The sequence below is a fragment of the Tamandua tetradactyla genome, chromosome 1 (genome assembly GCF_023851605.1).
Source record: "Tamandua tetradactyla isolate mTamTet1 chromosome 1, mTamTet1.pri, whole genome shotgun sequence".
Classification (NCBI taxonomy): Eukaryota; Metazoa; Chordata; class Mammalia; order Pilosa; family Myrmecophagidae; genus Tamandua; species Tamandua tetradactyla.
In genome coordinates, this window is record NC_135327.1 from 94524532 (window position 1) to 94540629 (window position 16098).

The 16098-nt window shown below is 38.3% G+C and overlaps 1 protein-coding gene across 5 annotated transcripts in view; it reads right to left on the reverse strand.

Moving 5' to 3' along the window:
• The window catches only part of CREB5 (cAMP responsive element binding protein 5), a 404221-nt gene that overhangs the window by 306901 nt on the left and 81222 nt on the right, over window positions 1-16098 (reverse strand). For 4 of the 5 annotated variants that reach the window (XM_077120933.1, XM_077120941.1, XM_077120912.1 and 1 more), the window contains exons 2-3: window positions 13105-13176; window positions 7203-7296 (exon numbers count right to left, since the gene is read on the reverse strand). In XM_077120933.1, the coding sequence (XP_076977048.1) occupies window positions 7203-7296; window positions 13105-13158 (148 nt within the window). In that variant the 5' untranslated portion in view covers window positions 13159-13176. The remainder of the gene's footprint in view (window positions 1-7202; window positions 7297-13104; window positions 13177-16098) is intronic. The other variant, XM_077120917.1, reaches the window with a different exon arrangement.

Genomic DNA, 16098 nt, shown 5'->3' on the forward strand with positions numbered 1-16098 from the left:
ATTTTAAGGGGAAAAAAAGAGCAGCCCTCAAAGTTTTCCAGTTAGTCAACAGCCTGCCTAGTATCAATTGCTTCAGTCCCTGCAAGAATGATTATTCCAAAGTAAAGCTAAATGTTAAGCATGAAAGTAAATCTTGAAACCTGATTCTTATGTGAAAGTGTTTAGTCTGCTCTACATTTAATATGTTGCTACTTTACTCCATTTCCAAGCTGCATTGGAGTTACATGTTTGTCTATGTTTCATTTTTCTTAGTGATAAAAAAAGGCAAGGTGACAAATCATCAATTTAAAGAAAAGGGGACAGAGAGAAGGGTGCTGATCACATAGCCAGAGGAGCAGAATGTCAACTTCCTAAAGAAAAGATCTTTCTCATTGGTCTGACAGTCTCAACTATGGTATTACTAAAGAACTACGTAAAGTGATTTTACATTGTTTCGTATTGAATTGCTAGTGCCTAATATTACTAGAAAAATCTCGTTAATTCAGGCCAGGTATAATAAAGATCACTTCGAATGAGTGAATATTCCAATTATAGGGAATTTTAAAGGCAATGCATTTCGATTATTTGCATGACTCAGATTCAGCTAACAAAACATGGCTTAATGGATTCTTGAAGGGGGTCGCTCAAATCAATAAAGAAAAGTGTTGAAATTAGCATATCTACTTTGGGAAGAGTGGGGTTCTCTGAAAAAAGTATTTTCTTAGGTGCTGTTAATATTCCTTTTTATAGTTGTATTTATTCCATGAATTTTGCTTAAAGAGAGCTAATGCTTTCTTTAAAATATCCCAGTTTATTCCCTATCTGAATTCTAATAAAATTCTTATTAAGAGAGTTTATTATTAAATGAATTTTAAAATACACAATCCTTTTAAAAGAGAAATAGTAAGAACTAACAGAATTCCATGGAATTCCAGACAGGCTTCTTCTTTGCAATAAATGTGTCTTTACTGAATGCAAATCTACAATAGGAGCAATAGGGTCTTGTCAGTAACACTGATATTACTATCTCCCTCTATCTGTCAAACAGGCAGTGCTATAATGGGCAAACCAAGGTGAGTCTGGTTTTTAAACAATAGCTGCAGAACATTTAGAAATCATTCTGTCTGGGGTGATTCAGGTCAGTGGAGAGGTGAGACACACACTACCCACTCTAGAATCCTATGCTGGAATCCATTTATTACCAAGGTAGAGAATGGGTTGACTTACAAATGCCTATCAGTAAATTTTAGAAAATGTTCTGGCAGGAGCATCTCCTACTATATATGCCAACTGGTCCCAGGTGATAAAGATTTAGATTTAAATTAAACAAGTACATATTCAACACCTGCTCACCATCAGCCATGGGCTACCCCAAGTGTTCCAAGAGTGATCACACTGCAATTGTAATTAGCTTTAGACAAGCTGAAGTTGTAGAAGAGTTATTAACACCATGAGACCACATTTCTGCTGGACAAATAACTAAAAGATCTGAGGTGATTTTCTTATCAATACAGGCCATAAAACCTGCTCCAAATAGTTGAAGCTGAAACTTATCATTCTCATTTATTCACGAATTGCCTGAGTTCCCTGATAGAGCTTTGTAAATCAGAACTGGAATGTAAGTGAATAGACAAGACAAGAAGCAAGTTTTTCATACATAAAAAAGTACTGCAAAGCAAGATCTTTGAAGTGTTTAGGTGAATTATCCAAAATTCTACTTGCCTGACCAGACGGAAGCATGAATGAGAAAGTAACAAATCCTAAAATGGCCTATAGTCACTTATGTTCTATTTGTCAAAATTTTTTTAGGAATGGGTAAGAAAATCTGATTTTAAAAAACACAGCATTTTGTTCCTCTCAATTCTGATGTGCCATTATAATCACCTTGTAAAAACCTTTGACTATTTTCCCCATTTGATGACTATGGAAGAGATACACCAACAATAGGGGAAAAAAACAGTTCATTTATGTCAGACACAAATCTGATACCAAAACATTAGACACAAATCTAATATCAAAACATAGTCTCAGTATGTGTAGCTCACCAAATGTAGCTGAATAGTGAGAAAATTGTAGGTATATAAAGACTTTGGACAAAATACTTATCCTCTTGATCTTATTTCCTCGTAAGAAAAAAAGTGGTGAGGATCAAATGACAAAATGTTGTTAAGGAGGGGGCAAAATAGTGGACACAATGTAAGCAGTCAATAAGTGGTAGTTAGTAAGCAAAGTAACAGTCAATAAATAATGCTGCCCTCTGAGGAAAGGCATTTCTACTACTCTGTATTTCATAAAAATCTAATTAATTTTCATGGTGGGAAATTATTATATATCTTCAGCATCAATAGAATTGCCAAGAAGAGGTAAGGATGGGCTGTGTGTGTGTGAGAGTGAGTGAGTGAAGATGTGTCATTTATTCATTTATTTAATCAGCAAGTCACTTTTTCATATCCAGTTAATTTCAGAGGAATCTACAACTTCCCTTTAAAATACTAGCAGATTATAAGGTAGGGTTCTGTGATTGTCTAGTTTGTCATGATTAGTCTCTTGGAGAATAATGTTCTACTTTATCGAATAGTGTTCTTGCTTTCTCCATGGTGAGAACTGTTTAGAGACTAGAACTAAGATAGGCCCTGATTCTAGACCTAATCCAAGGATGTGCACTTCCGTGGTGTACTAAAGAACTATGCTGTTACTTATGGTGGATGTTCAGTGTCAGATAGTGAGTGCTGACAATCTGATAAGGAAGACAGAAAGAAGGGAGCCAGTCCCTGCTGTCTCCTTCTGTGTGCTAGCACAAAATACAGTCAGCTCCGCCACATCTGCTCTTATGATCTTCACACTGCCAGTCCCGTCAGATTCAAGTCAGGGAGAAGAAACCTCTGATCCTATAGTGCTGAACATCAAGTGCTACACTCAGTTGTCACCTGAACAGAGTCCCTGCCTGACCTCTCACCCTTCCGCAGCCTGCCAGCCAATTGTTGTCATATCATCATGTTTTACCTTTATTGTAGCATTTGTCACTAACTGATATTTTCTTGTTCATTTATCTGTTTTTGGTTGGCTGTCTACCTTCCTCCCCATAGCTATTAGAGTGTGGTAAATTCCATGAGAAGAGGGTCCACATATGCCCCATTCAGTGCAGCATCCCTGGCACCTAGCACAGTAGCCTCATTGGTAGGCACTCAATAAGTGTTTGTTGAATGAATGAATAGTGCCTCTTCCACATCTCACCTCATGCCTGTCCTAAGTTCCCTCCAAGCAGAAACCTGCTGCTGGCAGCATCAATTCAGCCACAATGACTGCTGATGGGATTACTGGGCATTTAAAGGCATGGCCCATATAGCTCTTTCTCAGGTTTCCCACCTACAACATGGACCAAGTTCAACCTTTTGGGAAAGGTCCGCACTGCCCTTAAACTTTATCTTTCTCTCCACACAGCCAAATTCATCATCTTCTGGGTCTTTCTTTCCACCACCCTCCCCCAAACACAAACAAACACACATGCGTGGATAGACACACACCATGCACATGAGCCCTACTTTGGAAAATGGCCCTGTCTCTTTCGCCACACCAGAAAGACTGAACGTGCTGAAGGACAAGACAAGATTTGGTCAGGCACCTTAATGTCATTAAAATAATCCCTAACACCATCCTCTTCACTTCTAATACTGAAATTTGACCATAGTTTTCACACCAAGCAGATCTTAGTTGTATGATAGCTGATATATTTTAGACATGTCTGTGGAAGTATATGGTCCTCAACAGATTTCCATTCCAAACTTAGCATCTGAAAACATTTTATTTCACAACTGCTCTCACCAAGAAATTACCTTCTATCAAAATGAGAATAGCTGCAGGGAAAAGACTCATGTCCATCATCATATCAAGACTCTGGAAATGTATCATGTGGATCAAATAAGGATAAGAAAACCAAAGTGAGAAATGATTGTACAACCTAACTCAACTCCACCACCCTCATTCCTGACCCTGCTCTGTCTCTTTAGAATGAGGTTTTTATATGCCGACTCCCTATCCATAAAAGCAGAAGACTCATTTTAACAGCCAAACAGCACAGTTATCACTTTTTTTATCCTGCCTTGCAAAAGATCATTTACTATTTTTTTTTTTAGTAATAAACCCCACCTGGCCTACATAAAATGGACCTTGTGGCAAAGCTATGAAATTATTTCAGGTCTTGCTGTCCTTGATGAGTACATTTGTGGCATCATAACAATTTTTCTAATGGTAATATTTACAATTAATGAAGGACGGAGTGATTGTCCCAAATATAAGCTAATCAGATATCCTGAAGTTAACTGTATAATACCTACTATAGTTCATCCTCTTAATTTATGCCAAACAACAATTCATCTAAAATTAAATTTTATGCAGTTGAATATTGCTTGGGGAAAAAATGGTCTTAAAAGGGACTTGAAGCTTTTGCCCTGATGATGTTCCTTGATTTAAGATTTGATATATGTTATTTTTATTCTTATTGTTACTATATTTTAAACAGTATTTTCATGATAGACCACAAAATAGGCGTTAAGGTATATTAAGAAAAGGAAACTTAATAAATATGTGTTTAATATAAATAGATTTTAAAGTTTTGATGAATTCAAATTTAAATAAGTCAAGACAGAAATAAGTAAAATCTTTGGTCATATATGTATTTAATATGTTAAAGGTATCATTATGGAAAATGAAGCTTGAGATAAACGAAAATTGAAGTATTTCCCTAGGGAAAAAACACCAAATCAAAAACACCCAATAAATAGTCTGTTAAGATTCAGTGCAGACAACACCGGCACACACACAGTGGATTTCAGTCCTCGACAGCAGGGTATCAGAGCTGCGCGGGATCTGCTCTGTATTCCCTTTCAGCAAGAAAATTCTATGAAACTACAAGCATGCAAAGTGAGTAGGAAGTTAAAAATGTAGCACTTAATTGAATTGGGAATATCAAATGCCTAATACCATTTTCACCATAAAACATGAGAAAGCAAAAGAAAATATGCCCTAGGATATTCAAGTTGTTTTTTTTCATGTTTATTTATCCCTTCATTATCTCACTCCAAGTTTGACATAAAAAAAATTAGATTACTTTTCTCTCAGTAATTTTCCACCTGGCACTGCCAATTATCAGCTGCAACAGACTTGAACTAACAAGGATCTGGTAAGAACAAATTGAAAAGCTGAAACAGTTTCATCAAAAACCTGTTTGCAGGCAATAGTTAGAAGAATGCTGCATCCCAGTGTTCACAGATTCTCAGCTGCTTTTTCTCAGACTTTCAGATGAGGTTCTTTATACAGCCCCAAAGACACTATACTGGTACTGACCATGAGAATAGCTAGATATCTCCACATTTCTGCACTCTAATACTCACTTCCTTCTTCCTTACCACAGGGCAGCCTACCTTAGAAAACCTATTTGGAAAATATTAAACCTATGAATTTAAATATTGGGTATTGTAAAGTCTACAGCCTTACTACGTACATCATTCAACTATAAAGTTACACTATATGTGACCACAGAACATAATAAATGATTAAAGCAAAAGAACAGATCATCCTTCCTAATCCTTCTAGGCTTCTGTAACTCTTAGAGATTTGAATTTCTACATCTCTATTTGTAAACTCAAGGAAAAACAAAACTGTTTCTGAATAGCGAGTTAGCTGGCTCAACAAAAACAAACCGAGGCGGGCGGGCCACAGTAGCTCAGCAGGCAGAGTTTGCCGGAGACCTGGGGTTTGATTCCCAGTGCCTGCCAATGAAAAAGAAAAACGAGGCTGAGAGGTGGTAGGTGATGGTGGAGAGAAGGGAAGAGGCTGCCTTTGAACTCAGAGAGACTTCCAAACCACAGACCACCTGCACTATTAACAAATCAGTCTCAGTGACTGATCTGTCACTGAGAGTATTTGATCACGTATATAAGCTGTCGAAGCCTGACACTGCAGTGGCCAAGGACAAGGCAGTGGGAAAAGGGCCCTAATCTCTGCCCCACTCGGCGAGCCTGGGAAAGCTGGTCCATCTCCCTGTGCCCTTTCTCCTCGATTAGTAAAATATGGGTTGTAATAATAACCTGTCTGACAAAACTCTTAGAAGATTTACTAATAACAGTGATAATAAAGTTAAAATTAAAGTGCCATAGAAATGCTAAATTATATGTGCCAGACCTTGCCAGGGCAGTCGGTTTCCCTTCTGATATCATTTTAAATATGTCTCTTTCAGGGTATCAGGGAGACATATTTGTTATCCTTCTTAGACCAGAAGAAATATTTCTAATAAATATATTCAGATGAAATATTTCTAGTCTAAGAAGGATAACAAACAATGCTTAATTTATCCTGCTGGGGTTTATGAAACACTTTTACTTACATTCTGTCCTTGGATCTTCACAATAAACTTGCGAGGTAGGCTGCGTACATACCATTAGTCCCACTTTTCAGTAAAGGATCTGAGGTCCAGAGAGTTCCATTACTTGCTCAAAGTCAAATGGCAGGCTAGAGTTAAGGTTTCTTCACTTCTTGCCCTGAATTCCCACCTACCACACAGCCTCTCAAAACAGGGAGGGATGGCAATTAACTGATTATTATGATTATTTATTTCTGCTCACATTTGCTGAATACTTCCTACGTTTCCATTATCGCATTTAACATCCCAGGTAAGAGGCAGGCACTGTTTAAGGAAACCTTCACTCACCACCTCAGTCAAGAAAGGGTCTACGAAAGTCTTACAGCATTTTTGCTTGAAACACTCATTTGACATGTATCATGGGCAGGCCTGTATTACAACCACGTTTTCACATGCTTATTGTATTGCAATGTCCTTGAGAACAGGAATCTTCCAATCTCTGCATCTCCCATGGTACTCAAAAGAGTGCAGCAGGCATTATAGATGCTCAATTAATATTTGTTGCATGAGTGATTACAGCCATGTGGTTGTAAAAAATATTTGTGTAGAGCCAAGTTTCACGGTAATAAATGTTTTACATTCCAGAAAATGAGAAGTCACAGCTCTACAAGTATTTGGGTGAAATCTACATTAACTGATTACATGCCTGCTTACTATTATTTTAACTCTCTGCTATTCCTTAGAAATGTGTTGTTTCAAGGTAAAGAATTTACTGGTGGGAATCAACCTACCAGAAAGTAGAACAAGTTATCTGACATGTAACTAATGTGATCAGCCAAAGCCTCTTTTCCTGGTGGCCCCTTACCTGATAACATATTGTCTGTTTTTATTGAGGGAAACTTCAAAGTCATTTCATGCTTGTGCCTATGAATCATCAGATGGTCCTCTGTTGGGAAGCGCTGCCAGACAAATAGAAAAAAAAAAAAAGGAGAGGGAGAAGAGCCATTCAGTTTTGTAATACATATTTGCCATCATAGAAAAAAGATTTATTCAGCATTGTGATTCTGACAGGCAAAAAAAAGAAAAACAGTTCTGAAACAGCATGAGTAAGTAAAACTACGAAGTTATTTCATGCAAGTAAACCAGCTAGGATGTTCCTTTGGATTACACCCAAATATGTGCACCATTATTTCCATTATAGTGTACCAAAGGCGGTAACCATGGTGCAGAAAAATCTAACTGGATACTAAGAAGAAGTAGGAGATCTTTGCTTTCCAACATCCTCTGACTCCCCACAACTTCTCTGGGAACTCCTTTTAAAAGCCTCTACTGCTTAGTCACTGAGTCTAACCAATTAGGATGACTAATCAGCAAACCATAAATTTCCTTAGGAACCAGAGATTCACATTTGAGGGAAGAATTTAAACTTCGTATTTAGTTAAAGGAGAGGTAAATTAAAGGAGAGGTAAATAGTATTAAAATAATATATGCACCAGGAACATGCTGTACCTTAATACCTACCTAATGTTAGGCACCTTCTTTAAAGGACAAAAGTCTCTAGATGAGTATTTATTCATGGCCATAAAGTATAATTAATAATGGCAGCATGACAAAAGAAAAATTTTCCCATTTCTACTCAATCATATAAGAAAGCCATGTTCAAAAGGAGAATGAATTTAGACTGGGCGGCACTGGAATTTGGGAAAACCATTTTGAACTCTTCTCTAGTAGTTACTGTTCAATTTAATACAGTAAAACTAAGTCTAAGGCGTGATAAGTAAGTAGGCTAGACATTATCTACATACATTAACCAAAAGCAGGAGAGATGCATGAAACAAAAAAAGAATCTTGCTTTACATCAGACTTTGGGAAAGGATTTTATGTCTTGCTTAATGATTTAGGAGATATATCTACAAACATATACCATGACATTTGTATAAGTATGTTTCTGTTTATGAAGACCTTGTACGCCCACTGTCTTATTATGTAGATAATTAAATATATATATATATGATTTTACAAGTAATGTGACAAACTATTTTTAGAATCCTGTACTTTGTACAGTGTGGTAAACCAGCACTTTATTGTTAATAGTCAGGGAATGATATTATGGTCATCAAACACGTGGCTCTCAAATATTTTCAACTGTTGCCTTCCATTCTCAACAGTTGGTTGGGTAGGGCCATGGTGATATGTCACCCAGGTGACAGCATTCAGTTATTGCTGTAAGACCCTCTAGAATTCCCCTTCCCTGTAGCATAGTGACTTTCAATACCGGAAAAAGAGGCTCTGCCATCATCCTAAATCTCTGAAGGTTTAAGAGTAGCAGACCCTCCTGCCAAGCTACAGTAGAAATGTATACTGAAGCAACAGAAATATACTTCTATGTTAAACCATTGAAGCTTTGGGGTTATTTTTTTATTGCAGTAAATCCTAACCTTAACTCAACTCACACTGGTATGCTTTTAATAATCGAACTTAACAGGGTACCTGCTTTATCAAAGTCAAATGAAAATATAGCAAAAGACAATAAATTGTAAATAAATAATTTCCTTGACAATTTAGAAAATTTTTCAGAATTTCCCAGTTCCTCAGGATAGTAATGTTAAGTTTTGATTACCATTATAAATTATGCTAGAAATCCTTTCTGCAAAGAGTATGATTTTACACTCATGAGAATGAGGCAGTTCACTGGAATGGATCCTACGGAACATTCTAAAAGTATTTCTCCAAATAAATATCACTTGTTTACTTGCCATTTGTATTCTAATAAACTGGAGAGCAAAGAATTTGCAAAACACAGTAATCATGCCGGATTTCTGAATGCATAGAGCTTTGCTTTATAATGACATGTGGCTTTTGCTGTTGCTTCATCTATTCCTTTGATCTTCTCTAGCTCCACAAAAAGACTACATCTAACAATGGTACCACCACCACCTGTGACGTAGAGCCATAGAGTAAAGCTCTAATCTTCTTGTCTAAATGCTTATTATATTTTTTCCTGTGATATATGTCAACAAACAACATGAAAATATCCTTCATTTCATAAATGTAAGCCGTTTTTTACTCCATAAAAAGAGAGCCTGAATATTGACCAGAATATCTGTTAAATAATAATGACAACAATTTATATAACGCCTCATATCAACTGTCATTGCCATCTTTAAAAGAGGTAATATGGGGCATCCATGATTTTAAATTAGTTAGTAAAAGAGCAAACTGTAAATTGTTATATAGTCTACAACAAATATAAAGGCACAAGGACTCAAAACCCAGTGAATGCAGATGGAAAAGGAAGAGTGAAATTAACAAAGCTCTCCGAGATTACAAAGAGCAAGCGAAGTTTGTTTCTCTTCACTTCCAAGTCAAAGATAATGTCTAAGGAGCTATAGAATCAAAAATCTCCCAGGTATTGCAGACCATTCCTACTAGAGCAAAGTTTCTGGTGAGGGACAAAAGGGGAAAATTCCCATCACCCCAACTCAAGTGCAAATACTGACAATTCACATTTACTCCCTTTTCCTATTCCCAGACATCCTTTTTACTCCATGCAGGCTATTTAGTATTACTAAAGTAAAGACCATGAGCCCCATCAGGAGACTCACATTTCTTCTATTTTACTGTCTTGTCAATTGGAAGACGTACCATCTTTTAATAAAAGCTTACCAAGAAAAAAGAAACACTTCCACATTAAATACAGACATCAAGTTTTAGACTCATCTTTACATTTAATGTGTGTTGGGAGGAAGTATCTTGGAATTATACCTTAAAATCATGAAACTATATACATCTTCAATTGCCATTTGGTCACCCAAGCTTTTCCTTCAGTCACCAACCAAGCCTTCTCAAGAAAATAACTTGCTCCTGCACTGAGAAGTTCCAGGTCATTCAAAATGTACCCCCTCAACCCCTAATACCACCTCCATCTCAGAATCTGCATGTGACTCCACATATTTTATTTCCATTCCCATCTGTCTCAGAGAAATAAGCACCCCCACTTCTCCAGAGGATCCGCTATATCACCCCACCACCACCACGTTTTGGGGATTTGCTGTTCAGATAGGGTCCTTCCCTTCAGCACCCTCACTCCTTCCCTCTCACTGGTTTCTGGCCCTTGACTAAATCCAGCCCTGCTACTCTTTAATTTAAAAAGAACATCTCTCAAGCCGTTTCCTTCCCAGGCCACCATTATGTCATTCCGTTTCCCTTCACTGCCTACTGCTCTTGAAAGAGACCTTGATTCTTGCAACCTCCACTTCCTCACTACCTACTCACTCTTTAATCCCTTGCAATCTGGCCTCCACCCCCTAACTCCTCTCTCACAGGTCACCAGTAAACTCCCAACTGCCAAATCCAACAACCTCTGCTCAATCCTCATTCTCCTGCTCTAGCAGCATCTGACACCAGTGACCACCCCTCTGTGGCATTTATTTGTTGATGTCCTGCCAGATTCCAAAAGGCAGTGAAGATGGCATATTCGTAATATATAAAATGAGAGAGCATCAATTAGAAGTAGGTGATCCCAGAAGGGAAGGGCCCCCAAAAAAGAAGAAAGGTTAAAGCCAAAATGCAAACCATAGAACAATCATTCACAACGAGGAGTGATTTAGCCCCCCCCCCAGCGAATTTAGTAACACCTGGAGTCATTTTTGATTCTCACAACTGGGAATGTTACTGGCATCAACTGGGTAAAGATCAGGGATGCTGTTAAATATATTATAATACACAGGATGCCCCTTCACCCCACAACCAAGAATTATTCAGCCCACAGTGTCAATAGCGTAAGGCTGCAAGAAGCTCTGCCGTACAGTCCAATGACCTGTGCACACTTCTCTTCTCTATGACTTATCTAAATATTAGATATGGGTAGCAGCCTCATCTTTGAAATCCTCTCTTTGATTGTCTTTCACAGTCCCATATGCTGCTGAGGATCCTAACTCACCCTGAACCCTTTTGCTTTTGCTAGGTCTCTTGGTGATCCCCTCCCCTTAAATGCTCCTTCCATAGAGGAGACTTGAGATAAATCCCCCATGTAAAATAAATTCTACCATTATACTCTCTCAAAGTGGCCTCTACTTTTAGCTAATTAGTAATTAACTAATTGATTGATCAAGTGGTTACATGATTGATGCCAAGACTAGACACTTCCTGAAGACACGGATGGGTCTGTCTTGTGCACTGCTTTTTCCCCAGGGAAACTCTAGTGCCTGGCACAAAGTAGGCTTCCCCCAAATGTACTGAGGTTGAATGACCGTGAATAAAAGTTTATGTCATATTTTCATGGTCAAAGCAAAGAAAACTGATGAAATTACCTGATTCCCTTTGGCTAGAGAGGCTTCTCTTTAAAGAAACTGACTGGGAATCAGGTTTTTTTAGTTAAATATGGTGATGTTCTGCATTCACAAGGGCGAGTCCAGGTTTAGCAGGATTTTTCAAAATTACTTACCCACCCATTTCTGTTTTCCTAGTGCTTCCAACTTCAAAATGACAACTGACAATTTGCCTCAAAACCATTGTACTTCAAGATAATTTTCTCTACCACTTTTCCTACTTATAGGCTAGAAATAAACATTTATGCAAAAGCCCCCAGTGAACCTGCCAGGACCTGAGCAAAAAGTTCTCCTAGTTTGTCCATAAATGTTCACATCAGCAATACAAGTAGCTCCAGCAGCAATGTCTTATGTTATGTTTCTATGGCATCCAGAAGGTTCCCAGAACCCTCCACAGTCACTCTGGAGAGATACATTAAGACAGGTTCTCACTGGACTTTCCCTGTCATTTCAGTAACTCCTAGACACTGCTCTCCACTGTACTGCCATCCTCATCACATGAACTGGAGAGAGGGGCTTGTTATATATGCAACTACTGGCAATGTGAGGGAAAGAGAGCATAGCTACCCATGCTGGAAGCATGCCTGTGCTTGGAAGTCTAAGTCCTAGAGCCCATAACGTGAAGATCTTGGCATGACAATGACCATGAGTGGTCACTGGCCTCAATTTTCCAATGACCACATTGTGGAGATATCCCAAGTGAGGAGAAAATCAACATCAAGTGCTACAAATAAAATGCAAAACTCTGATTTTAGATGGATGGTTCCAATTTCTTTCATTTGGAACCTATTTAGTGTAAGACAATAGCAGCAGCAGCACTTGTAGTTGTATTAGCAGCCTTAACAACAACAGACATTAATTTAGCATTTATTGTGTGCAGGCCCTATACTAACCACTCTACACCCATTGTCTCATCCAATCCTCATAATAATTCCACTTGATAGAAGCCACTGGGGGCTAAAGGAGGTTTACTCCAGCAGAACAGGCCAACTTCCCCTCTTAAAGTTTCAATAAATTAAAAAACTGTGGGCTCTAGAAGAGTTGAGGGGGTGGTATTTTACTCAAAGAGAAAAACAAAACAAGAGTTCAGTCTATGACAGTACTCAAGCAGCTACGGTGAAAGCAGATGCCCTCCTTCTCCTTTCAGAAATGAAAGGTCTGCATAGCTGGGTGTGGGGGTGGGGCAGGGGGCATCTGGTTCCCTTCCAGTGGGGAATTACAGGTGAAAGCAGCTGACATTACCACATTTCAGGCAAGGTTACAAAAGTAGCTCAAGTTATTCAAGGAGGAAGATAATCATAGTGATGAAGAAGATGATGATTATGAGGATGATGGTGAAGGGAACCTGGATGGTGTCTCGGTAAAGAACTGCCATAGCGGGCAGGACCGCAAAATGATTGTTGCTTCCTGGGGGGAGCCAGGCATCCTCACACTCACCTGGGAACAGCCTGGGGCACTGCAGACAAAGGGCCTCTCCTGCTCCAAATTCATCTTGGATTCCTCATAAATCTGAAGGGGCAGGGGGAGAAGGAGAGAAGAAAACAGAAATCCATGAATATCTCCCGCTTCTGCCTGAGAAACATGAGAAATGCCCGAGCTTGGAGCCACTTTCTGTACCAATTCCGAATTTAGAGGAGAAAAACTTTTAACATAAACACAAGACCCTCCTTGCTGAAGTTCATTCTCCCTTCAGTCCAAACTCCTACTGTGCTTTCTTGAATGCATGTTTACTTGGAAAGAAAAAAAAATACTGTGAGGCTGTCCCAAGAGAAATCTTGCCCATGGAAAACCATTAGGTTAGTGTTATTCCCACATAAAACCACATGTGAACGGGAAGACTCTAAGGCACAATAGGCACCGGTCCTTTTCCAGTCCCACTGAGAGCCTCTGGGGTCGGCTCCTTTAAACAGTAAGAGAGGGGGTAGAGGCTGGGTAATTATCAATGTAAGGACCAACCTCAAGAGATACATCAAATGATATACCCATAACCACCCAGCAAGCTTTGGAGGTAGACTGTGGTATAAATTCCCTTTGATCTCAAGCATCTGATGATGCTTCAACAAAAAGTATCTGGGTTTTGAAGGGGTAAATAGAAATGAGAAAATGCAAAGAACATTACCTAGGAAAAGTTGTTAACTTGGTGTGACAGGCTTCTTTAGAAGGAATATTAGCATAAGGCTGCTCTCTGTGGCAGACAGAATCAGAACCCCAACAAAGATATGTTCTTAATCTCAATCCACATTCCATGGGTGTGAGCTCATTTGTAAATAGGACTTTTTGATGATGTTACTTCTAGTTAAAGTGTGTCCTAACTGAATAAGGGTGGGCCTTAATCTGTATTACTCCAATTCTCTATAAACAGAAGAAATCTGGATGCAGTCAGGTGGAGAAGGTACCAGGAGGAGAGGCCAAAGTCAGCAGAAACCAGAAGAGCAGAAGCAAGAAGAGACTACCACATAACCAGAGGTGGACACACAAGCCAAAGAACCCCAAGGATTGAATCAAGCCAGCACCAGAAAACTACAGAAAACACTGCCTTGCTGACGGCTTGATTATGGACTTCTAGCCTTCTAAGCTGTTAGCCAATAAATTCCCATCATTAAGGCAAGCCCTTGTGTGGTATCTGTCATAGCAGTCTGGCAGACTAAGACACTGATCCAGATAAATTATCCGGAATAACTTCTCTTTGCATGGAGAAAACTAATGTCACTCTTGCAGACATATGCTATAGTCTTGTTTCTTACATAGGGGTTAGGTTCTAAGATGAGTGTACTAGGCAAAAATTGAGTGTAGTCAAAATCACCTTTGCAAATTCTCTTAAAAGTCCATAAAATGATAGTACGCATGGTTTTGTGGCTACCAATCTATAGAGTAGTATATGTAAACTTCAGTTACACAATTTAAATCACTGTCTAAATCATGCTATTCTTTTTGCCAATTTGGAGAGCTAAGTTTATGTAAGTTAAATGTGCTGCTGATAGGACATGGCTCTATAACTGAACTAAAACCGACTGCTTTTACTCTGAGCATAGGAAGCAAGCTACATATTTAAAATAATGCTACTTACAGGTGATTCCAAAAGGAGTCCCAAGTTACCTGCACCCTTAAAAGAGGGAGCTTTGCTTCAACTCGTGAAATAATCATACTTTGTCTGGAGCAAGCTTTATCATCTTCCAACTAAAACCAATTCTATTTTGCACATCAACACACCCTTCCACAAAAAACACTCATGTATTTCACATCTATTCTTTGGGAAAATATAGTACACTTTCACTTTTCTGAAACACAAAGTGAAAATATTTGGCTTAGATAACACTGCCAGTCAGATATTATGAAACAAAACAAATTTTGAAAATGTAAACCTTCCTCACACCACTATAACTCACACAGTCACACATGTTTCACTGAACAATTTCCTTTTCATTGTCAATTTGGAATGACTTCCCACTGGTCACCTATAAATACTGTCATTCAGAATAATTTTACAGCTTTCCTATATCAGGCATCCTGTTTAAACTCTTTTACTGCATTATATTTAGTGGGAAAAAAGAACTCAAATTCTTTTGGACCTTTCTACTTGCCCTTGTCTGAGGAAAGCCAAGAGCAATTAAAATAACTTCTCCTATCTCATCACATTTCATTTGCCATCACTTATCACAGAGCATCACTCCTCGCCCCTGGCAACTTACTTCTAAGTCTCAAAATAAAGGGTGACTTTAAAACTGAGAAGGTGATTTTGATCCAACATGGAATAAACAGCAGAGTAATTGGGTTATCCATATATTAAATATGTCTTGTTTACCTAGTAAATTTTTAAAATGCTTTCCCGGAACCTCTCTGACTCTGTGGCCACGCCAGTTCATTTAATTGCTTCATGCCTCTATTTCCCCCTTTACAAGAGGAATATGGATATCAGTCTTCAGTTCCTTCATTACTGTATTATATTGGTCAGTTAGGTGACACTCTAAGGCATTTTCAAATTATGGAGAAAGCTCTATATATCTAAGTGTGTGTGTGTGTTGGCAGGATGGGGGGAAGTTAGGAGTAGAGGGTGGAGGTTGTATGGGTCAGTGCTATTGGGACTTCACTCTAATATTAATCATTCCCTATTTATAAAAGAAAATTTCCAATAAGGAGAATATCTCTTGGACACCACTTAAGAGCTCTAGTTGCTAAAATAACAAAAGAATACCACTCCTACTAACAAAGACGGTAAAATAGAAAGTTCCATATATTTAGGTCTGTGGCCTACATCTGAAAGTAATAATTAATGATAATAATTAAATTAATATCCAAACAACAGAAGTCATCAAGATTGGAAGCACTACTGCAGAAGATTAAAAGAGAGTCATTAACAAGCCAGAGTGAGAAAAGAGATTGAACCAGTAAGGGGAGACATTTCTTTTCTACCATAATTAACTATATGTCAAA